The sequence below is a fragment of the Helianthus annuus genome, chromosome 14 (assembly GCF_002127325.2).
Source record: "Helianthus annuus cultivar XRQ/B chromosome 14, HanXRQr2.0-SUNRISE, whole genome shotgun sequence".
NCBI classification, from domain to species: domain Eukaryota; kingdom Viridiplantae; phylum Streptophyta; class Magnoliopsida; order Asterales; family Asteraceae; genus Helianthus; species Helianthus annuus.
The window spans coordinates 169,568,996-169,574,337 of record NC_035446.2 but is presented as its reverse complement, the minus strand read 5'-3'; the positions used below and the strand labels follow the sequence as shown (position 1 = coordinate 169,574,337).

Genomic DNA, 5,342 nt, shown 5'->3' with positions numbered 1-5,342 from the left:
ATTTTATATATAGAGTTAAATGCCATTTTAGTTTCTGTGGTTTGGGCAATTTTACCAGTTTAGTCCAAAGTTTTATTTTTCGCATATGAGTCCAAAAAGGTTTCACCGTTGCCATTTTAGTAAACGTAGTTAACTTTATCCATTTTTTCTGTTAACGAGAAGGGCAATTCGGACATTTTATATAGCCGAGTTGCCTTTCTAGTTAACAGATTTATATATAAAATGACTGAATTGTCCTTTTTGTTAACAGAAAAAAGGATAAAATTAATCTAATAGACTAAAATAACAATAGTAAAACATTTTAAAACCAACAGCCGAAAAATGAAAACTTTGAATTAAACCTAAAAAATTTCCAAATCACATCTACTAAAAATGAGATTTAACTTTTATATCCCCCACCCCAGCTCAGTTGGGAGTTGGGCCGGTTTGTTTCCTTGGAGACTCCGGTTCGACTCCCGGGTGTAGCAAAGGTGTGGGGACCAGGCAATGATGGTAAGTGCTTGTTAGCCAATGTTGCGCAAGTTCGAGCCTGAGCCGCCCCGGTTTTAATCCGGCCGTTACTCCAGCGAGGTGTCTCGTGTGGAGGCGGCACGGTTTCCGAACGAACGCCGTTAGCCAAGTCTGACCTCTCCCAGCGTGAATCCGATTAAGACAACGTAGGTCTGGGACAAACTTGATTAGAGTCTCCGACTTGAGAATGTAAATACCTTAAGAAAGTTACCGTTCAAAAAAATTTAATGTCTTGAAATGTAAGGATAAATTGATGCGTCAAGCCATGACGTCATGATCTAGTTGCTCGTACATTAACCACGTGATGTTAGAAAAAACATTTGTTTTTGTTTGTCATTGTCGTCTCCACTTGCCCACCATCCCCTGAACTTTCAGTGCACCCTCCTCCCACTTTTCCAGTTTACACATTTACCCCTCCAATATCCACGCATATATAACCCCACCACTCTCATCCATTTTTCCAAATCTTTTCTTCACTTCTTCAAATTCATCAAAAACCCATATCACCAAAATGATGCAAATCCCTTCATACGGCGTCGTAGAGCCTTTTCCGGTTAACAATTCCGGCGAATTTCCGGTATTTTGCCGGAGCACTAGCTTCAACAGCCTCATACCATGTTTAACGGAAACCTGGGGTGACTTACCGTTAAAGGTTGATGATTCAGAAGATATGGTTATTTACGGTATATTACGTGACGCCGTTAGTGCTGGATGGACGCCGTTTAATTTATCTAGTAAAGAAGTTATAAAAGTTGAGTCAGCTGAATTAGAAACGGAGCCGGCTAGTTTAACAATTCTCCCTGTGGCTCCGGCTAAGTTGGAAGAATCGGCTTCGGAGTCGGCTTCAACATCCGTCGGCGCGGCTCCGAAGGAGAAACAGTCAAAACACTACAGGGGTGTGAGACAAAGACCGTGGGGGAAGTTCGCGGCTGAGATAAGGGACCCGGCTAAGAGTGGCGCGAGGGTGTGGCTTGGGACGTATGAAACGGCTGTGGAGGCTGCAACGGCTTATGATATAGCCGCTTACAGGATGCGTGGTTCGAAGGCTTTGTTGAACTTTCCACATAGGATTGGATTGAATGAGCCGGAGCCGGTTAGAGTTACGTCTAAAAGAAGGTCGCCTGAGCCGTCGACTTCGGCTTCGTCGGCTTCTGTAAGTGGCTCTCCTAAAAGGAGGAAGCAAGTGGAGCCGGAAGTGCAAAGCCGATCATCAAATGTGGCTGAAGCCGTTACTAGTTAAGAAATTTGAGCCGACCCGATTTGTTGATAGAGTTTGTTAATGATACCGGATGGGGCCCATGGGTATCGTAGAAAATAGAACCGAGAAGGACCCGGAGAGTATTAGATTTGGATTGAATGAAGTACCGAGTATGCCCTGCACCCAAGTAAGGGTGATGTAAATGGAATGAGGTCATAACGGGAATTTGGTCCTTTTAATGGTTATATTTTAAGTATAGTGTGTGACCTTTGGGTGGTTGAAGAGTTTTAAATTCTTGTTTAATTTTATATTTGTTTAATTTTATATTCGTTATTGTAGAGACTAATTGTCCATTTCTTTATTTCGATAACAACATTAAACAATTATACAATGGAAGTATTCGATAACAACTTTAAACAACTATAGGCGGGATTTGTACCTGAATTTCTGATGGTTAGTTTTGTTAAATTAGTTATCAATATACTTAGTTTAATATGAATGGATAGTGATTTTTTTTTTCTAAAATAGAGATCCATGTTTAAAAACCCATACAAATCGAATAAAAAACTCTATATTCACACTCAAAAACTTAAATATATTTGTGACTTGACTCAATTGGACAAAAGAAATTTGATGACCCAGTCTGTAAAAAATTCTTATTTGCAGACATTGTAGGTCATAAATTTATAATCTCAATAAAAAAAACTTATATATCCGCCATTGTTTAGACTGTCTCATCTTTTGAAAGCAAATTAAATTTGATAAAATCAATATATGATAAATCTAGGGATATAAATTGTGATCTACTTGACATCGGTTTATTTAAAACTCGGATTGACTATTCGAGAATTATATAAAAGTTATTTCCAAATTCCAAGAAACACAAATTTACAAAAATATCCATTATTTCTAAACCTTTAGGGTGTAAAGAGATGGCCCTCCATGAAAATAACTTCATGAAAGAAGACCCTCACAGAGTCACACACCAGATCGCTTCACATGGAACCGACCTCGAAAAGTTTCACAAGTTGCCTGATTTGCCAAATGGGCATGAGAGAGTGAGAAGAGATGCAGTGAAAATGGGTGTCCAAAATTAAAAAAAAAAAAAACGACCCTTCCACCCGACCCGAACCCGAAAATCGTATCATACATATGAACCCGAACACGACCCGAAGTTTCATGGGTTGACCCGAACACGACCCGTTTAACCCGAATTTTTTAAATTTTTTTTTTTCTGAAATTTATATATTAAAATTACAATTTACTTAAAAACACAAATGTATACAATAATATCATATTTAAATTATAAAATCTATGTTAATTTCTCGTTTTAAGTTATAATCATGGCATAAAATACACACCTCGTTTAATTTATAACATAAAATATATTGTAAAAATATGATATAGTATAAATGTGTTAAACGAGTCAACCCGCCAACCCGGCCAAGTTAACCCGAACCCGACCCGTTAACCTAAACGGGTTTGCGGGTTCAACCTGAAACTGACCCAAACCCGTTTAGACTAAACCTAAACCCACAAATTTCGTGTTAGGTTCGTGTCGGGTTTTCAGGTCGTGTCATAAATTCACACCCCTAGTATATACCGTAGTTTTGCAACTTATTCTTCCCGTTTTCTCAAACACACAATCCCTACCCCCAGCTCAACATACAACATCATGTTGAACCTCTACACTTAAAAATTTAGTTACACTTGCCTTTTATATTACACCAGACTTTTATATAGAAAGTTACATTAAAAAGCAATTGCACGTGTGTGGAAAATTGTGAAAATGCATTATTAATTTCTATCCTGAATAGATGCTATCACATCACTCACATCCTTTGTTATTTAACGACTTACATTTTTTAATCATTTTCTACATTATATTTTATTTTATTTTATTGAATTATTTATATTTATATATACAACATGACGTATTGAGGAGGAATAATGTTAGCTAGCTGTGTTGTATCTTCCTATTAGTTTAACCAAATTATAATTTTGCCTCGTTTAAATTTACAGTAATGCTATTAGTTTTGTTTTTTTCTCCCAGCCAAATTAAGATTTTGTCATCAGTTCAAATTTATAGTTTTGCTATCGTTTTGTTTTTATATAAAAATATCACATGGAGGGGAATAGTGCCAATCGGCTGCCTGACACTTCCCATTGGTCCAACTAAATTACGATTTTGCCCTGTTTAAATTTACAACGTTGCCATCGGTTTTGTTTTTTTCTCCCAGCCAAATTACGATTTTGCCCTTAGTTCAAATTTACAGATTTGCCATCGTTTTTGTTTTTATCCCTATCAAACTACGATTTTGCCCTCAGTGTAAAATAATAGTCATGCAATCGTTTAATTCTTTTTAACAAAACTATGACAGTGTTTTGTTTTAGTTGGTTGACTCTGTGTAATTTTTATTTGTGTCAGGCGGCTGCAATTTTTATTGAGATTGTGTTATGAGTAGTCTGTTCAAGCAACCGAAATATATACAGACATATATGTTATCAAACTGACATATATTCTGCTTAACGCCTCGAAAAACGGGTTCTAACAAATGTAAACCCCATTACCAATTTACCTGACAAAACTTATACATTATACTAGTGGGCCTTAGTTCTTATGTAAATCCTTTACGGACTAAGCCCAATTATAGAAATCCAATAACCGAACACACAAAGACAAAAACACATGTCTTTCAGACAAAGCTTGCAAACGTTAAACAAGTGACAATCAGCTCTCATAGTCTCGTACACGTGACACCATCCTTCCAACACGTAACCCTCGCCTACACCTCCTCTCTATTTATAACCCTCACAAACAACCACCACCACCACCACAAAATGACCGACTTCTACCACCACAGAGGCCAAGCAATGCACCACCGGCAGTATAACGAATCACGGGCCCACCAGGTAGTAAAAGCAGCCACCGCAGCAACCGCAGGTGGTTCGTTACTCGTCCTGTCGGGTCTAACACTCGTAGGGACGGTAATTACACTGACCGTGGCAACGCCCTTACTCGTGATTTTTAGTCCGGTGCTAGTGCCCGCGGTTATGACCGTGTTTCTATTGGCAACCGGTTTTTTGACATCCGGAGGGTTTGGGCTTGCGGCTGCAACGGTGTTTTCGTGGATGTATAGGTACGTGACCGGTGAGCGTCGAACCGGGGTTGAGTCGTATGACCAGATGAGACGTAAGGTGGGGTCAAAGGGTCGGGCCAGGGATGACCATGCTTCTGGAAAGGGTCACCATGCAACTGGTGGGGTTCAACTAACTACTGGAGCTAGAACTGGTCTTTTCGAAAGTTAGTTACGAATATGTTTGCTCTGGTCCTGATGTGTGAGGCTTAATTAGTATATGTGGGTGTAATAATTAGAATTAGAATGAATAAACCTCGCTCCATTATAGCAGTTGCATGCAAGTAAAATGTTTTTGAATTAAAATCAAATGACTAAATAAACAGAATTAACGACATTCATTATTTCCCATCTTTATGCTTAGAATATGTGTAGTAGGAGGGGAAGACCGGCGTTTTGCGCCATGTAGTGGGGCTTGAAATCTTGTGGGGCATAAAAATCTAATAGAATCTAATAAAAACAAAACTAAACACGAAGAAAAAATGCTATTGGCCAAG

The 5,342-nt window shown here is 38.5% G+C and overlaps 2 protein-coding genes across 2 annotated transcripts; both read left to right on the top strand.

The window, feature by feature from the left end:
- The first annotated feature begins 964 nt into the window (after positions 1 to 964).
- On the top strand, positions 965 to 2,054 carry LOC110904998 (ethylene-responsive transcription factor 2). Its single transcript, XM_022150867.2, has one exon. The coding sequence runs from the start codon at positions 1,022 to 1,024 to the stop codon at positions 1,748 to 1,750; it is 729 nt and encodes a 242-aa protein (XP_022006559.1). The 5' UTR covers positions 965 to 1,021; the 3' UTR covers positions 1,751 to 2,054.
- A 2,470-nt stretch (positions 2,055 to 4,524) lies between these two features.
- LOC110906283 (oleosin 14.9 kDa) lies at positions 4,525 to 5,129 on the top strand. Its single transcript, XM_022151458.2, has one exon. The coding sequence runs from the start codon at positions 4,550 to 4,552 to the stop codon at positions 5,015 to 5,017; it is 468 nt and encodes a 155-aa protein (XP_022007150.1). The 5' UTR covers positions 4,525 to 4,549; the 3' UTR covers positions 5,018 to 5,129.
- The last annotated feature ends 213 nt before the right edge of the window (positions 5,130 to 5,342 follow it).

What these genes read in the sequence shown, in the direction of transcription:
- LOC110904998 (XM_022150867.2), top strand. Translation starts at nt 1,022, where the DNA reads ATGATGCAAATCCCTTCATACGGCGTCGTAGAGCCTTTTCCGGTTAAC.
- LOC110906283 (XM_022151458.2), top strand. Translation starts at nt 4,550, where the DNA reads ATGACCGACTTCTACCACCACAGAGGCCAAGCAATGCACCACCGGCAG.